At 39.1% G+C, this 22,264-nt stretch overlaps 1 protein-coding gene across 22 annotated transcripts in view; it reads right to left on the reverse strand.

The window, feature by feature from the left end:
- The window catches only part of TRDN (triadin), a 246,075-nt gene extending 230,968 nt beyond the window's left edge, over positions 1–15,107 (reverse strand). For 8 of the 22 annotated variants that reach the window (XM_054820908.1, XM_054820916.1, XM_054820914.1 and 5 more), the window contains exon 1: positions 6,485–6,993. In XM_054820908.1, the coding sequence (XP_054676883.1) occupies positions 6,485–6,506 (22 nt within the window). In that variant the 5' untranslated portion in view covers positions 6,507–6,993. Of the gene's footprint in view, positions 1–4,819; positions 4,881–6,484; positions 7,003–14,972 lie in introns of those variants that run through there. The other 14 variants (XM_054820912.1, XM_054820897.1, XM_054820907.1 and 11 more) reach the window with 7 other exon arrangements.
- Positions 15,108–22,264: the final 7,157 nt, after the last annotated feature.

Consider the following 22,264-nt stretch of genomic DNA (forward strand, 5'->3'; position numbering starts at 1 on the left):
CTTAAACACAATCCCACTTAGGAATCTACATTCTGAATGGTCATGTCTCAACGCACCAAAGCAAGATTTACATAAAGACACAGGGCTAAGACTAAAATATAAAATAATCATAATTTCCAGCTGAAATCTTTAAAGCTGACAAGAGAGCATGACAGTGGGATCATGTGGGTAAGAAGCAGAGCTTTAAGTGAAGTCTTTAGATGCAGTGACTTTACAGTTCAGATTTGCTTATCTACTTCATGTTCCCGGTTACCACTCTGATCTGACAATGTAAAGCAGTAAGGATGCTAAGCTTGTGCTTCTCAGTAAAGTTCTCTTTGACCATAACTGGAATTGTTGGTGCTTTCTGAATCACAAACTTAAGTTTTCTTTAAATGCTTTTAAAAATTAAATATGAAATTAAGAAAACCTGTGCTAAAGACTACACTTTTACACTACTACTTATTAAAATCACTTTTATTTAAACAAAAATATACAATCAAGCCACTACAGTTGTGAAGTTAAAGAAATCACTGAGCTGTTGGAAATCACTGGCTAAGCAGACGGAATTAAATTAAGCGTGCCTATTTTTAAGAGTATAACCTGTCTGCAAATACAAAGAATATTTTCTCAATTTAAATTTATTTTACTATTTAAACTTAATTATTTTCTTATTCTATGTTGAGAAGCAATCAAGTTTTTTTTTTTTAAAGTAGAAAATACGTTTTCTTTCTCTAACCTTTGAATAAACATTACATGAAAGAAAATGAACTCTATCAGTTATATATTATTGTAGGATGCAGTGGCCAGAAACTAAATTACAAATAGTGTTATATTTGTTTAATAAATCACTTAGCTTATCAAAACAGGTTCTATTTAAAATTTACTTTTCCTATATACCCAGTACATTTACAATACACAAATAAACAATTTTAAAATACTGGGTTTGTACCATTTTAATTGAATTCCAATTTCTATCCTAATGAAGCTTGACAGAAATCACAAGTAAAAATGAAATCATTACCTTGTAAAAAAGAAATGCATCACCTTGTAAAAAAGAAATGCATCATTTACCATTCTCTATGATAAAAAAAAAAAAAAAGATTAAGAATCTGGATAAACAGCTCCTGAACTATAGAATTGTTTAATAGACAGAAATTTAGGTTATCTTCCTCTCTAAGAGTGAAAGATATAAATTTAGTGAGAAAGGCTGTATCCAGTCACCATGTTAGTAATCAGCCAACATGAATCTGTGTCTCTCTTGCATTCTTTTGGGAAAAAGAATGATAGACATATGCCAAAAAAACCATTAAAATTGCTGTTATGAAATCCAGGTTTCTTGCTTGCTGATTTAAATTATGATTAAAATTGGTGATTTAAAAGGTTTTTCAATCATTTTGATTTAAAGCAATCCGCCCTCTACTGCTTTAAATTTGGTTTAAGCTGATAAAATGAGCACTGCCCACTAGTTCAATCTGCTTAAACAGAGCAGAAACCAGCCAATATTAACATCAGAAATAAAAGGAAAGCTTCTCCGTTTCTGTAAGCAGCTGACCTGCCTCAAAGAGGGCAACTCTGGTTTCTCTGTCCTCAGTGTGTCCTGGACTGAAGCCAGAGCTGCATAATGAAACGTGTTTTAAACTAAACCAGTTTTTGCTTTCCAGAGAAAAGCAGTAAAAACAGCATGAATTCATCTCTTACTCAGTGTTTACACCATAGACAATAAGTAAAAGTACTCAAAATATTTATAGACTAGGTTTTTTTCAAGAATTAGGTACCTGAAGTTGCAGATTGGGACTTTTGAGAATCTAAGTAGTTGTGCAGATTTCATTTTTAAATCAGTGGGACCTGATCACCCCAATAACTTGAAAATGTCACTAGGCTTTAAAGCATATTTCTCATTATATAAGTAACCTTAAAATATGTTCCAAATACTTATGAGCATAAGGTTCTTCTAAAAAAAGTGAACAAATGATCAAACCTACAGTCCAGCTGTTTGCACACAAGTAAACACGAGTTAACTGCACACACACACACTTTTAGCAACAAAATGCATTAGCTTAAACCTCTGGTTTATAGGTTTTAAGGCTTCCTGCTGTTCATAGCCAGCTGACTTTCTAAGGGGCTACCTAAGGTAACGACATGTTAGAGTTTCTCTCTACCAACTGAACATGCGTAGATACCGTACCAGCTGCGAGCAACATTGCCCACAAATTATTAAACCTAAAACTTAAGCTAACAAATCTGGCCTCGCACTTGCTTGCCTTGCGAGGCTATGAGAAAGCGCCCAGGCTGCAGCCAAACTAACCAGCTCAGTTGTCTGGGCCCACAGGCACAGGAGAATCCAAGTTTTAAGGAATTTCAGTGAGAATTCGGAGCTTCTGTTCCCCCTAAAGACTTACCTTTTTTTACAGGCAGTCCTGGGTTTTCTGAGTTTTTGTCTCTACAGGTAATTAGGCTGTTAACTTTACCTGGTACTTCTGAACAAGAGCAGACTCATTCCTTCAAAAAATCATTGCCAAAATTGTTGCATTTTCCTTACCCTGCTGCAAAAGGTATACTATCTGCTTCCTCATCAACACTGAAAGCCAGAAAAAGAAGACACCTTTTCATTTTGCAAATATGCTTGTTGCAAATTCTACAGAAACTTCCTAACTCAGTGCTTAAACAGCAGTCTAACTGAAGGCTAGGAAACATCTCACATGTCTTTAGCCATCGAAATGACTCATGTAATCTAATTTATTCGTCTAGGCTCCTTTTGCAGCCAGCACAACTAGCACCTCTAGCAGCAACTCATGAATCACCATGAGAAGTAGCTGTCTCCCTCTTGCCTGTACCGTGACTTTACTAAACTCCTTGCCGAGTGGAGACTGCTGTTAGCTTCTGGCCATCGCACCCGTGAAGCCGTTATGATTTTGCCCTCTGGCTCTTGTGTGTTATTTCTCGTACATTATCAGATTAATGTATATTAATCTTCAAGCACACAGATCTTGTTAAATCTGCCTTTTGAAATGGTTTACATCTTAAAACTTTTCATAGTTATCAAATAGCCTGAGAAAAGGACTGAAATCCAGAAGATAATCTTGATTTTGTCACTGACAAGCTGTGCGTGGCCCTGGGGCTAGCCTGTCCCCTGGCAGCCTGCTCCGAGGCGGAGGAAACCTGTGGTTGCACAGCTCTCAGCAGCAAAATAAGGACCAAACTGTGACTCATTGTCACAGTTCTGTTTGACTCCTGCTTCTCTCTTGCTCCGCTGGGGAAATAAGTTGTGGCAGACAAACAGCTGGCACAGAAACCTTGTCTTTCTCCTCTCCTCAGCTCCCCAGATTAGATCAGCGCACAGTCTCCCGTGCATTGCAGCAGGCAGAGCCCAGTCTCTGTTCATCCGTCCCTACGTGGGAGGACAAAGTGCCAGGGGACAGCCATCACCCTTGCACCCTGACCTGCGGTAGATGGGACTAGAAAGGACAGGGCTGCTGCTGGAGCTCTTGTGCACACACAGATTAAGCTGTACATTGGTAGAAGCCGTATTTCAGAGGTGCCAGGCTTTTCGTATCCGTATTTCAGCGGTGGCAAATCTAACTAGGCCTGCCATTGAGTCCAGTCCAATCCCTGTGTTCATAAACGCAGCAGAGTAGCATAGTTAGATACCCGTGGCTTTCTAGGCAAGCTCTTAAATGGATCACAGTGAAGTCCCCGGCCATTTCAGAATATTCAGTAACAGCTGAAATGTAATAACCACAACAACAACAACAATAATAATATCCTGAGAGTGCTGTGAAGACATAGTACTGAGATTTTTTTTTTGTATACAGTTTTACAGACTTCCACATTTTAATAGTACATTTCTGCGATTCCAATTACATGTAATATGAGGATGCTGAAGATAATCCTTTGGAATCTTTTCCTAAATATTTACCAGCAGGAGACCTAGGTCCTGCCAACTTTCTAAGGACATTTATAAATTGCCGTCTTCAGAGATCTCCTTTTGTCTTTCACCGGGCACACTTCACCAGTATTCCACAACTAACAATTCGTAGCTGTGGAAATGAACAGGCAGCACGTGTGGCTTGCAATGCAAGTAGACAGCCCAGGGTCATTACCTGGTGGCTACATTTTAAAGCTACTTAGTGTCATTGTCATTGTCATGACGTTGACCTGAAAGAGCACCCCATCGGCCCCGTGCATCTGTCTCTGAATAGACGGTGGTATTGATGTGGGCTATCAGAAGAAGATTACCTTGAGTTGTGCACCAACAGTACCAGTCTGCCAGGGCTGGACTGTCTCTCTAAACCAGCAGCCACGCCGGTCACGGCGGCGTTGGCGTCGCTGTTGTGCCATGCTCTCTGACGTGTCGGCACGGTACCCCAAAAGGCAAGGAGCCTGACAGTCTAGCTAAGGTGTGGCTGACAGTGCAAAATCGAGTACAGAATATCTACCGCAAGGAGCAAGTACTTTAATCCTAATAAAGTCACAAAGACCCCAGCAAATCATGGGCTGGGATGTAGTATGAAACAAAATAAAATCAAAAAGGAATTGTGTGAAAGAAGAGGTATTTTAACTGGTTTTTATTTATCTAAACTATGTTGCCGAAGTTCAGATCTGAACTTTCAGACTGCCTTGTGAGTGCCAGCAGTAGCCCCAGAGGAAAATAAACTGCGGTGAAACATTAGCCCCAGGCTGAATTCTTAGTTTTCTACCATCAGTAAAATTTCCATCTCGTGGATCCAGAGTTTAAAAGTCAGCCAATCAACATAAGTCCATTCTAAATATAAGAAAACAAAACAACAAAACAAAACAAAACCTAAACCAAACTAAACTAGTTATATGGCTTATTTACCTGTCATGCTGGAGGTCAGGTTACTGCGGAGCTGATGGCCCTTATTGCGTAAAGTTTATTGCTTTGCACAGAAAAAACACAGAAGACAGACACACACTGTTACAGTTAAGGAATATTTGTAAAAACACTATAAAAGCAATATAAAAACATTTTCAGACTCTTCATTTTATTTTTATTTTATTTTAGGGTCTTTTCTTTCTTTAGTAACCTAAATGACTGAAAAGTCACTTCCAGATTGATTGAAAGTCTTCTATTTTTGCTATTAATTTTGGACTAAAAATCTTCCTAATTTTTTTTTTTTTTTTTTTTACCTTGGGGAACCTTGCAAGAGGTACTTTCATGCTGCTTCTCTGACACTGATGGTATTAATGCACACATTTTGGAAGCCAAATATAATTTCACAGATTTCCCTGACAGCAGCTACAAAATAACCAATGTTTCCAACAAACCTGGTTAAGAATATCCAAATAAACTAGTGCTAGCATTTGGGTTAGGGCTGTCAGGCTGAACCACCTGTTTTGGCAGTATTTGCTGCCAGAAGCAAATTATAGATCCATCCAACCGCTGATTAAAAAATCATGCGCACACTGTCTCCTTGCTGTGGCTAACCAGACATCAGGCAAGGATTGTATAATTTGACATAGTCCTAGCATCAATCCTTTAGAAGACAACGGGCTCACTCTCTACTAGTGCCTAACGTAGATCCTCTTACAAATATTAACAATGAAAAATGGAAAATGAAAAGTACAACTTTCATACATTGAAACACCACATAACCTTGACAAGTAGAATAAAAATAACTTTCAGAAGACTGTTTAAAAGCATTTTTTTTATTATTATTGTCATTATTAAATTCAGATAAACAATGGAGTAATTCACACTGGAAAAAAAAGTTTGGAATGAAATTTGACTAAAATATTCAGTCTTAAATTTAAAGAAGGTTGCATTTTAAATATATCCCCTGTCTGACTGCAGTTCATACAATATTGTTATGCATCTAAAATGTTATTTAAATATGAATGGTCAAGAAATATTAAAGTAGATGAAATATTCATATTTTTTAATATGTATTTATTGGTTAATACAATTGCCTTTTATTCTTGCAGACCTAGCTCTGCATACTTATTTCAGCACAACTTTCACTGACTCCTTTAGAAGTTTACCTGAATAAGAATTGCAGAGGTGATAGCTTTTACCCTTCAGTAACTTCGTGTACAGTTCACAAATACTCTGTACTCCTTATGGAAAAATCAGGGCCACCAAACTAAGCTGTTCTGTCTCCGGAAAATCTTTGATTACAAGGAACTACCAAAGCTTTACCTGAGCAAAGGCTTGAGGGTGGAACCACCTGACATTCAGATGTTCCCCTTCTTGTATCACGCTAATGGAGCTGCCTAAGGAGTGTTCTGCAAATGAGACTAACGCTATTTTTAGAGGTGTATAGCGATCCAGCTTCAGTAACTGGTAAAAACTCAGGCTACAAGAGTAAAAAGGAAAAAAGAAAAAACAAGAAAGAAAAGTAGAAAACAATGCAATAAACAAAATGAAATGATCCCGGAGTGAAAGCATTGTTTGTTAAGAGCAATAAATCCTGTTGACATGCTAGCTCAATTACACTGTCAAAGTACATATCACTTTTGGTTAATTATATTTGAAAATAGTTACCTTCTGCTGTAATCTCGGCCATGATGATGATGGTAAGAGATACTCTGTTACAAAGGTCAAGATCTACTGTGGCAGCTTAGATAATACTTCTGGGTCGCTGGCTCTAGCAGGAGCTGCAGAATGAGAAGGAGGGAGGTCCTCTGCTTTTGCTAATTCTGTTCCTTCTTCTTTTGCACCCCTCTGAACTTTCTGTTTCCTCTGCAGACTCCTGCCTTCCCAGAGCAACCTATGGCCTTCCAGAAGCAACACTTAAAGCTCAGTCTAAAGTATCAGCTTCTAATAAAAATAGCCATGCCTCACAGTGAATCTTCAGCATGTTTTTTCTAATATCCTAAGAACCGTGCACACAACAAATAAAAAAGTAAAAAGGTCCAGCTCTAAACAGGTCAGGAGTGCATGGAAAGGCAGCAAAAAGAAAAAGAACTGGGAAAGAACTGTTTAACGCTCCTGCAGCCTCACTAGCATAATTGCAGTTCTTTGGGGGGTATGTCAGGAAACATGAAATATAGAGTTCAAAGTAACCTTATCCATCCCAGCTCAACTTTATTCTTAGCACACTCAGTGCTTAGCGCATTCTTCCTGGCCTTATTTGGTTTGGGGAGGGTCCTATGAAGCTTACTGCTGACTAAGGGGGAGGGTAAATTTAGGTGATTTTCTCCACTTTGGTTCTTAGTCACAGTTCAGAGCCAATTAAGGCTCCACTTTAAACCTATGAAATTGGTAACTTCTTCAATTTGGATTTTTTTGTGACTTTTCTGATTTGCTGCAATTATCACACACATACCTGTGAAGTACATCTAGGTATTACAGAACACTGTTAAAAATGTAAATAGTCATAGTTTAAATACTCTAGCTGCATGAAGGTAATATGCAAAAATGTTAAACAGATCAGATTTTTTTCTAGGTTGAATTCATGGAAACAATTAAACAATTCAAAAAATCTGTGATTTTAAACAAGGGTTTTATAAAACTGAAAACAAATAGACTTTTAAAACAATTTAGAGGAACAAAAATATTAACAATTCAAATAGGAATGTCAGTTTCAAAACCTGCTCAATATTTTCATTGCATTGCTTGCAATTTCACAACTGTGGAATTATGTATGTGGGCAAGAGCTTGACAATGAAATTAGCAAAAATGTTCCCTCGAGCCAGCATACCACTACATAAATGTCATCGTCACATGAAATCAGAAACTACCTTAAACAGTTCTTACTAGGGAACCTATAGTCAGCTCATCTCTCCTACATGGGCTGGCATTTGCACTTCTCATCTTCCCCCTCCAGGAGATATAAGCACCTGGCTTTGTGGCAAAGTATAACGAAAGGAATCTGATTACCCAGTGCACAAGATGCAGAAGTGAATGCTCACTGAACAGTTTACAGTCACCACCAGGATTTTTCTTTTCCCTCTACTCTAACAATTCAAACCTGCCACGTATCCAAAAATGTTAGCCTTTCTAGACAAAGCTTACAATCAGTACTCCATCCCCTTTCTTCTTCAACTCTACTGACCAAATCTTTTGCACTGACAAGTTTTGATAACTTGATGCTCAGTAGTCAGTGTTTTTCTGATCATCCTCCTAAACCTCCATTTGCTCCCTTACTCTGTCCTTCAGAAGGTCCTCCTCACTAAGGGTGATGAGAACATTTTAGACAAAACCTTATTCCTTCAGAAAATACCCTTTCATGAATACTGAAATATTCTGTGGAATCACATTCACATCAACAAAACAGCTGCCTACAATAGCTCCGGGTGCTAGGTTCTGTGATACTGAGGCATAGCCTTTGTCCTTCTTAATTACTTTTTTCTCTTTTGCTGGAGTAGTTCCATTTTACATGAACAGTTAAATGTTTTGGGTCATCTGTATTTTGACAACTGTGCTACTGGCTTGAGATGTGAAAGATATCAACCGAATACCCCAAGCACAGAGCTAATCAATACTGCGAAGTCAGGATTGCTTTTACTTGTATTGCCATTCAAAGGGAAATAAAATGATAAAGGCTTGGTTTGGGTATATAAGAAGAGAGAACTGAGGAAAATATTCATGTCTGACTCTTGTTCTTGTTTTATGTAGAAAGATCCTGAGAATGTGGACTATACCCAGGCATATCTGTTTGTATAATTGTATGTGTATGGTTGTCTGTCCCTCACTGTTTCCATTTCAGGTCCTACCACCTGCCCTCTCGCCTCCATGCCTTCCTTTTTTGCTGTTATTTATGCTTACCCTCAATCATGGGCTGATATTCTGAAACCAAAATATAAGAACAGAGGAAGTGAGAAAATCCAACTGGAAATCAATTTTCCAAAACATCAGCCCAGTGGTCAGAAAGAGAACTGCTTGGTAGTCTCTGCATCCCTTGCATATGCAAAACATTCATTCTGGGAAGCAGGCTAAAGCTGCCGTACACACAAATACCTTGCAACAAGTATAGCTCTAGGCAACTGTATTGGAAGTTACACAGTTGCTCCCTTTAAGGGGGCAAAGTCAAGGGAGCTGGACGTCATAAGGAACTGGCTCACACTCAGAAAGTTGCAGTCAATGGCTTGACTTCCAAGTGGACACCAGTGACAAGTGGTGTTCCTCAGGGGTCGGTATTGGGACTAGTGCTGTTTAACATCTTTGTCAGTGACATGGACAGTGGGATCAAGTGCAGCCTCAGCAAGTTTGCCGATGACACCAAGCTGCGTGGTGTGCTCGACACGCTGGAGGGAAGGGATGCCATCCAGAGGGACCTTGACAGGCTGGAGAGGTGGGCCCATGCGAGACTCATGAAGTTCAACAAGGCCAAGTGCAAGGTCCTGCATGTGGGTCAGCGCAATCCCAAGCACAACTATAGGCTGGGCGAGGAACGGATTGAAAGCAGCCCTGAGGAGAAGGACTTGGGGGTATTGATTGATGAGAAGCTCAACATGAGCCAGCAATGTGCGCTTGCAGCCCAGAAAGCCAATCGTGTCCTGGGCTGCATCAAAAGAAGTGTGACCAGCAGGTCGAGGGAGGTGATCCTGCCCCTCTACTCTGCTCTTCTGAGACCCCACCTGGAGTACTGTGTCCAGCTCTGGGGTCCCCAACATACAAAGGACATGGAGCTGTTGAAGCAAGTCCAGAGGAGGGCCATGAAGATGATCAGAGGGCTGGAGCACCTCTCCTATGAGGACAGGCTGAGAGAGTTGGGCTTGTTCAGCCTGGAGAAGAGAAGACTCCAGGGAGATCTCATTGCGGCTTACCAGTACCTAAAGGGGGCCTGCAAGAAAGACGGAGAGGGACTGTTTACAAGGGCATGGAGTGATAGGACAAGGGGTAATGGCTTTAAGCTGAAAGAGGGAAGATTTAGATGAGATATTAAGAATAAATTCTTTACTGTGAGGGTGGTGAGGCACTGGAACAGGTTGCCCAGAGAGGTTGTGGATGCCCCATCCCTGGAAGTGTTCAAGGTCAGGTTGGATGGGGCTTTGGGCAACATGGTCTAGTGGAAGGTCTCCCTGCTAATGGCAGGGGGGTTGGAACTAGATGATCTTTAAGATCCCTTCCAACTCAAATCATTCTATGATTCTATGAAATTCTAAAAATTTTGTTTAGGGCTGGTTAGAAGTTTTGTTAAAATCTGAAGTTTAGTGCCTGGCTCAAGTTTAGGAGTTTCTTCTATGTTAATCTGTGAAATCCATATTATACAGAAGACCAGCACAAAATCTACACAGATCTTCATTCAACATAATAAAGATTAATTCCCTGACCTAGCTTATATATTGAACCTGACCAAGAATGCATTTTGGTGGGAGTCTTCTCTGTCTAACTTGATAGGAAATCTCCTTTTGTAAAATGTCCCTTCTCTCTCCTTGTTCATATTTCAAACAATAACAAAATTGAAAAATTTAAAACTATTTTGGTTCTTGCAAGCGATATCCAAACCTGGACACAAACAATTTCTCCTCATTTTCTTCCCATCAGGTCTCAGGCACAATGGAAAAAGCTTTGGGTGCAAATTAGCAATAGGTACTCCCTTCCCACTGCCAGGGGGCTATAACTGTCCCAGGATCAGATCTCACATTCGGTGGTGATGGAGGGAGTTGTGGCAGCAGGTTAAGTGTCCCTTCTCACACCAGATTCCTGAGATATAGAAGTCTGTGTTAAAGAGAATAAAAAGGAGGTTCTCTTTACTCTAATTTGCCTGGATAGGAAAAATGTAGCAATCTTAGGAAGAGGGGAGAAGGAAGTACTGAATGTTGCTATGGATGTCTGTGTGTAACCATGTGCCTTGATCCCAGATAATGTGTACTTCAGTGAGAGACCTAGCTGATGAATAATTAAAAAAAAGCCATTATTTTAATATTTTATTTTAGGAAAATGTCAGAGGTGTTCTATTTGACAGACTCTAATACAAACTCCCACTTTTAGATGAAAAGTTGTGTTGTTCATATAATCAAAGTAGGAGTACACGAATATTTTATGAGCTGATTTCTGGGTTGCCTTGATGATATTATTAAAAAGGGAATAGAGAAAGACAATAGATCACATTGAATTACTAGGTAATGAGAGGAGAGACTTTCACACTGATACAAGGAAGCATTTGAGGAATTGAGTAAAACCGTCAGTCAACAAGAAAATGCAGAAGAATATTTGAGCTTGTCTGCTAACACATTACTGAGGAATTCTCAGAGTTCAGACCTACAATATCAAATCAAGCAAAAGAAAAGGGCTTTGTATCTCAGTGCATGCTCAGCAGCACAGCGTGGTCAAGGAAAGGAAACTTAACCTTAACTCCTATATATCTGATGAATCCTGGGAGTATGTTGTTATCAGAAACAGCCAGTAATAAACTGATAAGAACTAAATATAGGATGGAGGGATAATGCTAGGGAGAGGGTGGATGGTACTGAATCCAGTGAATAGTAAAGACACATGCAGAAGCAAATATAGGATTAAAGTGATGTCTGTCACTGAGCTTTGATGTGCATATGAAGAAAAACAATAATATTTGTTTGATCTGGATTTGTTTCAGTGGAAACTGGGACAGGCATCAGCTGCTTTCCACTGAATCTGACAGTTCCACTCCTTTTTTTTTGTTTGATTTTTTTAAGAATACTGTTACGTATAGATGAGATTTTCATTCAGTCCCAGTGGTAAGAAGACCTTTGTTTTTCATTATGAATTGGAGCACACATTCATATTCCGACGCCCTTGAAGTCCTGATCAGACAGAGATGTAGTTGTGACCTTCCTTGGACTGTTACAAAACTCTAAAATAATTGTTTTCCATTTGTTATTGATATTTCATGAATAACAGTTGCAAGATTTTTGGAATCAACATGACCAAAGTATAGACTTATTTTGGATATACTAAAGTACACCCAAAGTACAGAACTAAACAAGACCTAGGTATCATATCTGGTGTTGGTTAAAGCTTGGTATATGTTTAAACAGTCTCATAAATCAGTCTGCATCATTTTTCAATTAGAGAGTTGCATACATAGTACTTCAAAAAATTTCTTCTTTAATATGTAGGAGACAGTAAGTTGAAGCCCATAGTAGATCTGTGAACAACTGACAGACCGTTAAGAAACCCTGTCTCTGTAGGCAGGCTGCTCTGAATGCAAATCAGCCTCTGCCTGGGGACAGCTGACGAGCACACTGGGGTCACACCACCTTGACACTCTGAGCTCATTAAGGGACATTTCGTAGGTTAGGTTTCACAAAAAGAAATTACTCCAAAGCAACATGATAGAAACTCAGTAGGTACCAAAGAAAATATCTACGATACTGAGTATTCCACTTTACCATAGACGATACTCCTGATTAGACACCATACTGCAAAACTGCGATGTCACCTCAGTCTGTGCATGTGACAGAATAATGAACCATTCCAAACATCCAGAAAAACCCACTCATTATAAAACTACTTCCAGAAAACAAGGATGTTACAAGATATCCTACTTAGTCGTCTTGCGAGCTGACCGAGTAAGCGGTCAGTGGAGGGAAACCAGGCTAAAGCAGCCCCCTTGTTTCGGAGAGGCATTTTTTTTTTCCAGTGTTTCTTGCTCTAACTGTACCAAGTATTACTATGAACTAAGTTCAGGGAGGGCATCTATTGCAGCATGTAAAGGTGGACTGCATTTGGATGAGCTTTAGCAGTTCCATAGGATCCTCTTTTTCTTTTCCTTTAATCTACTTTATTCTAGCTATTCTTAATGAGTATTTTTTTATTAGCACCCTTGTGGCTTTACTTTCATATCTGGTAAATCTCTCAGAAGCTGTCTCACGGATAACACAACTTCCATGATAGTGAAGAAAGGGTGTCTGGAACTGACCCCTTTTAAGATGCAATGACAAAGAGTCCACTTTAACTGTCGTTTTCTTCAGGACAAGCTGAATCCAAGGTTGATGGTGTACAGAACATAAAAAGTAGTCAACCAATTAGTAGAGATGGGAGTTGGCTTTGGTATAACATGAATTACCACTATTATCAGATATATTGATTGAGAACTGTTCTAATATCCTAGTGAGCTTGGTGTGTTGGTTGGTCAAAAATGTTCTTTCAAAGCAAGATGACTTCATTTCTGATGACTTTTTTCCTTGAGAACAGGATTATTTTTTTTAAATGACTGCTTTTTCAAAATTTTATTTTAAACTAAGCTTCTATGCTGAAAGAACAAGACTCAGAAATATATCACACAAATATATGTAGAAAAAGAACTAACTTGTTCCTGAACTTTAAATTTCAGACCCAGATCCAAATTTCCACTCGTACATTTCAAGTTTGTCTTCAGACCTTACTCTTATAAAAAGTTTCAATAGAAATCAGCATTTTTTTTCCCCAGATATGATCATAGCTGAGCCCACTGCCAAGAACAGACAAAAAGAAAGCCAATTTTGGACAAAAGTCTGATGTGAAAAGACAAAAACAAATATATGTTTTCATGCCAAGTACCTGGGAAAAAATATGGGGTAAAACTCACAAGCAAGTGCCTTAACTAATGTGAACTGTTTTTGGGATGCTTGAAACTGTTTGCTCAGCCTGGCTTTTACAAACAAGGGGAAATCTCACCTTCTTCTCCATTTAATGGCTTATTCTTCTGCTTGATATGTTACATTATATACCATGTGTTCTTAGCCACTCAGGCTTGACTGCACTTCTCATAGTCATATTAGCAAAGGATTCCCCTTGTAAGTAACTCCAGTCAAAATCTCAGGAGGTCCGTCTGGATTTTGAGAGCAGACACTCAGAATATAGGCACAGTCAATCAAAAGCCACTTCCAAGTTAAACACTATTTGTTTGGAAACACAACAGCAGTGTGGAAATAGGCTTTGGCAATAGAAGATGATACATCCTAGTCCTTTCTTGCAGTTTTAAGCAGCCTTTTTGCCCTGGATGTCCCCATGTGTGTGACATAGTTGCATCTCTAAGAGTGGTCCTGCAGACAGTGCGTGTCTCCTGTGGGGTTTTTCTAACAGCAGGTTTTTCTGTTATTCCCAGGTCCCTGTTTGCCCTGGGACATTAGGACCTGCTGGAGTTATGCATTTCCACAGATGGGATACATATCAGCTCCTGGCAGTGGATAAATCATTCTTTGACTCCTGAAATACAAAAGTCTGCAGCTGGAATTAACCCTTTGTGTGCCGCAGTCACCCAGCAATACACAAACCTATGATGCAAAATACTCGAGAAAAACTGGCATGTGTTGTTTGTCACAAGTATACAGAGAGACAGATACGGAAGGAAGGAATAAAAAATAGAAAGTAGGCAAAATATTTCAGCAATTAATAGCTATAAGAAAGAAATTACTTGACAGCAACCAGATTTATAAAAAAATATGTGCATTTCAACATTAGATATAATTTTTCGTTGCATTTCATCTTTCTTTCTCTCTCATTCTAACCACAGTCTTGGGCAAATCAAAGTCAGAAATTCAGATGAGAAACCCACATTATTATTATTATTATTATTATTATTATTACTACTACTACTACTACTACTACTACTACTATTAAAAAAGAAAGTCTAAATAGGAAGCTTTTTCATTAGGGGATTTAGCCTCTTCACAGAGTGCAAGTGGAAGACTCAAATTAGTAAATTCAACCTTGTCAGTGCTGACAGCTGCAACTGCACTGAAAAGAATATGTCTAAAACATAAAGGATGTTTTAAAAGGAGAAATAAGTTTGAGCATTAGTATCTTTATCACTCATCATAGCAGACATATACTAATTTTCCTTGAATAGCATGTCACCATTTGTCACTGTCAATCACATTAGATTCCTGTCCAAGCTCCAACATATGTCCAAAGTCAACTTCCTAATGCAAACAATAAAGAATATTTGTCTACAAAGCAGTTACTGAAAAGACGTTCTATGTCTTCCTTACTCCTCTGCCTCTCTCCCTGAAGGAGCAGAACAGAGATGGACCAAATGCAGAGGAATACAATGATCCTAAAGGGACCGTTAAACCATTCCTTTTTTCCAAATTCACAGTTTAAATGAAAATAAAAATATTACCCTGGAGACACAGAGCAGAAGATCCTCAGCTGCGTCCCCAGAGCTCGGAAGGCAAGGCAAGGACATTGGGGACTTTTGGAAGCTCCCAGCTGCATTCCCAGGGCCTGAGGAAACCATGCAGCTCCGGTACAACTGGAACAAACCGCAGCTGCCAAGGAGCTGTTGGCAGTTGTTCCCCGTGGGGTGAAGGGGCTGTGCAGCCAGATTCAGCAGTGCAACACAGCGAGCCCTTGTGCCACCGTAAAGCAATCCAGACTGGGACACAAATGTTTTCTGCATCACGGGGATTTGGCCTCCAGTATAAAGGTTTGTGATTGAGATCATTTTGTGGGTCTTGGAAATAATTATATCTCTACTTGAATATTTTAAATTCATAGACACTTTTTTGAAGTGAACATTTGGCTACAAAATACCATTTTACATCCCTGGTTTCTTAAAGAGTTTGCTCTCTGATCACTTGTGGTTCTTCCCCTTTCCTGAGCTATCCAGACAGTTTAGACTTGCTCAAATTCATGCCTGGCAAAAGGTTTTGTGAAACAAACGTAACCTGGATATTTGAATTCTGCTTCACCTGACAATACCACCTTATGATGAACAAGGAAAAGCCATGTTTCTTGTTACTTAGGTAACAGACAATTGAAAGGGGAGGTTGGGTTTTTTTGTTGTTGTTGTTTGAGAGAGGGAAGGTAGCTAGGGTTTTACTTAATCTCTGCGGAAGGTGGATATAACAATACTCCTATTCCCTATACCTCAGAGGAACAACTAAAAATGTTATCTGTTCTACAAATAAGAACCAGAGCATGACTGTTGGGAAAGCAACCCTCTGGTTCAGCTGCAGTAATAGCAAAAGCAAGGCAGCATTGAAACTACACGGATATAGGACTGGAAGTACAACCAACCAGAATGTGCACTTTTCACATATCATCAAATTTGAGCTAATGTTCATGATCAAGTTTCTGTCCCGTATATCGCAAAGAGGTCCTGAGAGAAATCTGTGTGCTGTGCAGTCCTGGGGAAGGTTATGCATAGAGGCAGAAGACCGCAAGCCGCGAGAGGTGCATGCCACAAGCAGGATTAAGGTCCCAATCCCCCTCCTTTGCTACCTGACTTGATAGAAAATGACACCATCCCACTTCCTTTACAGCATTTGTCAAATAAGTCCTTTTTATCGCACTTTCCCTATCAGTACATTTCTTTTCTTAGTTAAAAAACAACTCTTCATTTGTCACAGTAATGCCCTGACAGTGACCAGCAAATGCTACTGGCAGACTAAATCCTAATGGTCTTTTTAAATCGCTCAGAGTAACATTACCAGTTCTTCCACTCTATCCTAAAACAAGTGGGCTGGGAAATAAATTTGCTCATGCTCTTTTCCTCCTGAAAGACTGCCATCAACAGATATTGGGAAGAGAACGAAAGTTCTTTTGCCTTGTCTGGCCATGCAAGGTCTAGCAACCCTTTCATTGGAGTCAAAAAGGAGTGGAGGATCAGGCACTTAAAGCTCGTGATCCTGAAGTAAATTCATGTCTTGAATAGTCCGGGTGGTTTTTGAGAGGTTCATTTAAACATGCCTGTCACTCTTAAGTACCAGGAAGTTGGAGAATATTAATATTCTTTTGAATTATTTAAAAGATATGACTAATTCTTCATGTACCATAAGACTCTTATCTGCAAAAATAACATCTGTGTCAGTCTTTGCTGGGCAGTTAGAATTTTATCACTAACATTTATCAGTATTTCTGAGTCCTGAGTGTAAAGGATTCTGCCAGGTTACCAGCTCTCCTCCGCCTTCAGGTGTAAAATCCAACCTACAGACTCCTTCACGTTGTTCCTTTTGATCAGGGATGAATCAGACGAAGGTATGGAGTCTCCTTCCTGAGCAGAATCTCATATAAAAAGATCAAAAATATTTCAGAAAGATTTCTGATAAACTATTTATTTTAACCACCAAAGACTGCTGTGTAGATAAATTAGACAGTCTGGCATGATATGTCTTCTTTCAAGAAGGCAGAAATTGATCCTACAAAATTTCTGTCTGAGTCCTGAAGAAAAGCAATAGTATCTAATACAATAACTCAGGCAACTGAACTGAATATAATCTACTAATGAAAAAAAAGTTTTCACAGTTTATGCTAATAAACCCCTCCTTTGGCAGTGGTAATGTGGCCAGGTTCACTTGCACACCAGCAATGAATCATCACTGGGAAAAAAATGAAAGGGCACTAAAAGTATGAAAATCAAATTTTAGTTCCTTCATTTGTGGCACAACATACCGCTCTCCCATGACATGTGCGTGCATCCAGATGAGGAATATTTGGCTATGAAAGTTAGTTCTGATAATTATCTGGTTCTGTTTGAAGGAGTTAATGAAAGAGATTGTTTCTGCATTCTGCTGCTTCCAAATGGAACGGCACCAGCACAGCAAATCATGTACCCATTTAAAAGTGTAGCTATCTCAGTGGTTCAGCAGACAGCAGTCAGGCATGAAATGCAAGAACGTTTCAAGGGAAGAAGTTCCTGCTACAGCATGGATGGAAGAAGCTTTTGATCATCTGTTGCTCATGCATTACCGTAGAGGTCCTGGGACCAAAGAATCTCTTCCTCACTCAACTCAATCTGTTAGAGCCCAATTTTCAGTGTCAAAGATCTCAGTTAAAGCAAGTAAGAACTGCTGGAAGTTTCAGAAACAGAATGCAGGCTATGTACTTCTACTGCATGTATACTTGCATTGCATATGCAACCAATAATTGTAAAAATACATATTTAATTGAAAGTGTGTATATGCTATGATCATACTGAAAGACAATAATTTCATCAAATTATTTAAAGTTTTGCAATCACTTCACCAATTGTCTTTCATTAAATGCCCAACACAGTGGAGAATTTGAGTTGGGTTATGGAAGGAATGTGGAATGAAAGAATAGTAGCCACGTGTTTTAAAGGTCTGGTCCTTTATTATTTAGTATTGTCAATGTAAAAGGACATGTAATATCTGCTGTAAAGGAAGTGGGATGGTGTCATTTTCTGTCAAGTCAGGTAGCAAAGGAGGGGGATTGGGACCTTAATCCTGCTTGTGGCATGCACCTCTCGCGGCTTGCGGTCTTCTGCCTCTATGCATAACCTTCCCCAGGACTGCACAGCACACAGATTTCTCTCAGGACCTCTTTGCGATATATGGGACAGAAACATATCAAATAACAAGTGTCCTCTTTTATTTACTTCTAAAATAATCTTGTAGTACACTCCATAGAATTGAAACTCCATTTCCATAACTGAGAGTATCAAGACATTGGCTCTCAGATTTCAGTTTAATTTTATAAACTTTGTAAGTAGTTTTGCACTGTAAGTAGAATTGCACTTCCTTGGACCATTACAGATATACTGTACAAAATCCTGTAGTTCATCAATAGAGTGTTAGCTTGTAGTCTCACACAGTGGCAGCAGCTTTCCTCATCATAGTCACCGATAGGAAGAAAATGAACCTCAGTGTGCAAAATACATTCAACACACACATCGAATAATACATTTCCAGAGAATTTCTAAGGATTCAACTTTCACAGTAATATTACACTATCGTTTTGGTCTTGACTAGATCCTGATGTGCTGCATATAGCCAGTGCATAAGCCGTGTGTTCCTGTGGGGATGGGAACCGTTACACTGCTTCAAATCTGCCTAAACATCTAATCAGAGCTTTTGATAGGGCTGAGAGCATGCCTAAAAATTTCTGCTGGCACTTTCTGGATGTGTTCTGGGAGAAGTTTCCTTGTGATGGCTGGCTAGCTGTGTGAGATTCTGGTTATGTAAATCCCAGGCCAAATACTGGACAATTTAGGGACTAAAGAGTTCAAGCAGGGGGCCAGGTGTAGAAGTAAATATAGCCCCAGCTTGAACAGTAGTTGTGGTTCCTGGGTCTCTGGCTAGGCGTGCTTGAAAGCACAGATCTGCTGCTGGGGGAGGCACAGTGAAGACTGAGAGCTGGTCATCTCATTTTCTAGATTTGTGCTCGTCTTCAACAGAGGAGGTATTTGAAATAAATACACCTTTGGGACTTCAAACAGATATGGGTATATCAAATAATTTCCAAATGAAAAGTTCTGATCCAAGTGCGTTCCTATGCCCTGGTCTTGATAACTGCTCTGCCATATTTTCAGATTAGACAGCAATTTATGTCCACAACTCTAAAGAAGAGGTCAAGTGCCTTGTTTGAGTGCATCTCAGTTGATATATTTTTTACATTTCCATTAGGGTGATTTCTATTGTGCCAAAGGCTTTTCAAGTGAAACATTAAGATGTGAAACTGAAATGGTTATTTTACATACCTTTGCAAGAATCTGGAACCCAGTGTAAGAAGTTTACACCTGTCATCACCTACTGTGTCTGTTGCTCAACACCAAAATAACATAGGGAGTATTCGTCTGTCACTATTAAAAAGAAATAAAACACAACTATTAAAATGTAAGCTCACCATGAGAATTTTAAATACTTTGACACATTTTTATATTAAAAAACCACTTAAAAGCTATTTTTCAAGTGATTAACATTGATTAATTCACCACTAAAAAGATTATTTGCATAATTTTTAGGATATATAATTAACACAGTGATTTGTATGAACACTTTAGTCTTGAAAGAGTTTTTAAAGGTTCTCCTTTCAAATCAAACTGCTATTTTTGCATTCACAACCAGTAGGGCAAAATTAAATATATATGCCCTGCTCTTTATAGTGTCCATACTTATGCTACTCAGAGAATAAGAGAGCGTATTCTGAGGCTGTTCAGAAGGAGCTGCTGGTGAGGGAAATACTGTGCCTGAGCCTTCTGACAGCTACACAATATAGTATCATTAAGGTGGAGGAATTCCGGTGGCAATTGCAATTTTACTGGTTGTTACAGCAGATGACTGCTGCTCACACCTGATCACTGCTGAGAGAAAGCTCAGTATTTTATACCTGTTAAATGCAGAATAAAAAAACCAAGCTTGTTTGTATGAGAAAGTATGAATGCCAAAAAGCAAAACCAAAAGGACATGATATACCAGTATATGCAATATGAAGGTGGCACATTTAGTTTTCTCCTATCCTTTCTGATTTGGAAAAAGACAAAGAAAATGCAGAATTTGAAATTTTCTGTGTTATCCACCCACCCCTTTTAAGACAATCTAGTGCTAGAGCCCTTGCAATCCCAATGGGCCAAGGCAAGCTAGTAACAGAAAAAATGCATCTCCTTCGCTTATTGAATCTTTGGCTGCTGTGAAGCTCGTACACTAATTTTGCAAAGAGAGAACATTCTCAAGAATACCCAAACAAAAAGGTGAGCAAATCTACCACATGGATTCAGCACAGTATAGAAACAAATTGTCTGGCCATATCTGCCAAGGAAACACCAAAAGAACAGCAGAAAAAAAGGATACTTGATGTGAGCAGACTGGTGTTTTTCTACTGCTGCTAGAAAAATAATTCTGTAGCCAAAATGCCAGTTCCTTGGTCAAATTGCATCAATAAATCCCAGGCACTTCACAGATCAATATCTAATTTACATTCCTTTCCTGGCAAATTTTAAAACCTTCACCATATTTTGGAGGATTAGAAAGTCTACTGACAATGTACTTGATGACTTGTCAGCAGAAGGATTTGCCTTCTTATTGCAACAACAGGCACACACATACTTGATTGCAAAGATTTCCTTTAAAAGTTATTTATAAAATGATGTCTTTATTCTCTCATTTCCCTCTAGAAAACCTAGCATTCACAAATTTGATCTTTTGTCTTCCAGATTTTCAAACATCCCCTGTATCTTTACAATGTCAGATTGATTCTGTCGTTGAGTTTGAGATGAAGTTACTCTCTTCTTGATATACTTATTTCACTATTCTACCTCAAAGTCTTTATTAAAAATCCCTTGCACTTATCTTTTATTCCTTTGGCTTTAGAAATCATCTGACACAAAAGAAATACTGGAACAAAATATCCCCCCTGTATTTCTCATGCAGCTACCCCTGTCCCCCTCTGACAGTTTGAGTACACTGCAAGGACCTATAGACCAGAAGGGACTGGCATTTTGCCTGAGTCTACAAACCTGCTTCATCTGGTCCCATCAGGTTTTTCTCTTACTTATTTGGGAGCACCAGTACTGGTGGCACTTGATACCTGTGAAGACTATCAGACTGCTGCCATTTTGATCCCCATTGCTCCAGTGAAAGCTCTCCACTACCCAGAGAAATCTGTTCCTTAGCTGTATGGAAATGAGGTGGATTCCCGTATGTGCAAGCTGATGAGTAACAACGGATTGCTTTGTCTTTCAAGGGCCATCAGAAATAAGCTGTACAATTACCCTTGACATGGTTGCTTAGATAGAAGATGATCAGCACAACACAAAATATCTCCAAGCACATCAAAAGTTTGACTAAGCTAACTTTTTCTTGGTGGCAGAAGAAATGAATTAATTTCATGCAGTTCATGCAGTCTCTAACAGCAAAACTCCCATAACAGACATTCACCAGACACAGGCAAGACTAGCAACAGGCCTTTTCTCCCCTTGAGAGCCAGCAGGTACTGTTTCTTAACATGTAGGGCCTTCACCTGTCATGAGGCAGGCTTTTTTAGTTACTTGGATAATATTACTGTATTAGGGAACATAGAGCCAATTACCAATAAAAAGCTCCTTTCTGGATGACCACAGCACCAGGTAGGGAGCTGGCAGCTCCACTGCAGTGTCTTTATGGTTTCAGCATTCTCATATAGAGACCATAGTTTCTTTAGTGACTGCAGAATCTCCAGTAACAGTTGGAGATGTAAGGTTCAATATGTACGCAACAGCCAAAATCAGAGGCCACAAAATACCCGTTCCCCTGATTTCCAGGTTTGTCTCTTTTTGAAAAAGAAAATTATGGGGCTAGTAATCCCATTCATCCTTTGAGATCTTCACTATCTTCTCACACCTACCTGCTTCCAGCTGATTTGATAGCTTGCCTAATTTATCAGACAGTTGCATCAGTGTTTCTATTCTTTGCATTTTAGTGATTCAGCACGCTCACATCAGTGCTCTCTGCCAAATCTCCTTAAGGAACAAAACTCAGAATGCAAGATATGGACACCTCTATATTTCAAATTTGAGCCTAAAATGGAGACTGAAAACTAAATAAAAGAGAAGGTAAAAAATCAATTTAAAATTTACATAAGAAGGAAAGATTTATCATTCTGAATCAAGTGCTGGAGCACTAATGGTCAGTGGTGGGGGACTAGCAAAAAAATCTGTGGAAAAGTTTTGCTCTGACACCACTAGTCACCTGTACG

This window comes from Grus americana, chromosome 3, assembly GCF_028858705.1.
Source record: "Grus americana isolate bGruAme1 chromosome 3, bGruAme1.mat, whole genome shotgun sequence".
Classification (NCBI taxonomy): Eukaryota; Metazoa; Chordata; class Aves; order Gruiformes; family Gruidae; genus Grus; species Grus americana.